Here is a 531-nt window from a genome sequence, read left to right as displayed (position 1 = left end):
CCCTTCCTTCTCAAACTAATATTTACAGTTGCCCAGCCACCCTTCCTTCCTTCTCAAACTAATATTTACAGTTGCCCAGCCAACCTTCCTTCCTTCTCAAACAAATATTTACAGTTGCCCATCCCCCCTTCCTTCTCAAACTAATATTTACAGTTGCCCATCCAACCTTACTTCTCAAACTAATATTTACAGTTGCCCAGCCACCCTTCCTTCCTTCTCAAACTAATATTGACAGTTGCCCATCCCCCCTTCCTTCTCAAACTAATATTTACATTTGCCCATCCACCCTTCCTTCCTTCTCTAACTGATATTTACAGTTGCCCAGCCACCCTTCCTTCTCAAACTAATATTTACAGTTGCCCAGCCAACCTTCCTTCTCAATCAAATATTTACAGCTCCTCAGCCCCCCTTCCTTCTCAAACTAATATTTACAGTTGCCCAGCCACCCTTCCTTCTCAAACTAATATTTACAGTTGTCCAGCCAACCTTCCATCCTTCCTTCTCAAACTAATATTTACAGTTGCCCAGCCA

At 42.7% G+C, this 531-nt stretch overlaps 2 protein-coding genes across 6 annotated transcripts in view; one reads left to right on the top strand and one right to left on the bottom strand.

Annotated features, from left to right (window-relative positions):
- Window positions 1-525, top strand: part of LOC111695975 (solute carrier family 35 member G1) — an 11,015-nt gene extending 10,490 nt beyond the window's left edge. For 3 of the 5 annotated variants that reach the window (XM_023465474.1, XM_023465473.1, XM_023465472.1), the window contains exon 11: window positions 318-525. In XM_023465474.1, the coding sequence (XP_023321242.1) occupies window positions 318-511 (194 nt within the window). In that variant the 3' untranslated portion in view covers window positions 512-525. The other 2 variants (XM_023465476.1, XM_023465475.1) reach the window with 2 other exon arrangements.
- The window catches only part of LOC111695983 (uncharacterized), a 48,471-nt gene that overhangs the window by 27,634 nt on the left and 20,306 nt on the right, over window positions 1-531 (bottom strand). The gene's annotated exons all lie outside the window — the stretch shown is intronic.

This window comes from Eurytemora carolleeae, unplaced genomic scaffold (assembly GCF_000591075.1).
Source record: "Eurytemora carolleeae unplaced genomic scaffold, Eaff_2.0 scaffold171, whole genome shotgun sequence".
Lineage (NCBI taxonomy): Eukaryota > Metazoa > Arthropoda > Copepoda > Calanoida > Temoridae > Eurytemora > Eurytemora carolleeae.
This window is presented reverse-complemented; position numbering and strand designations above follow the sequence as displayed.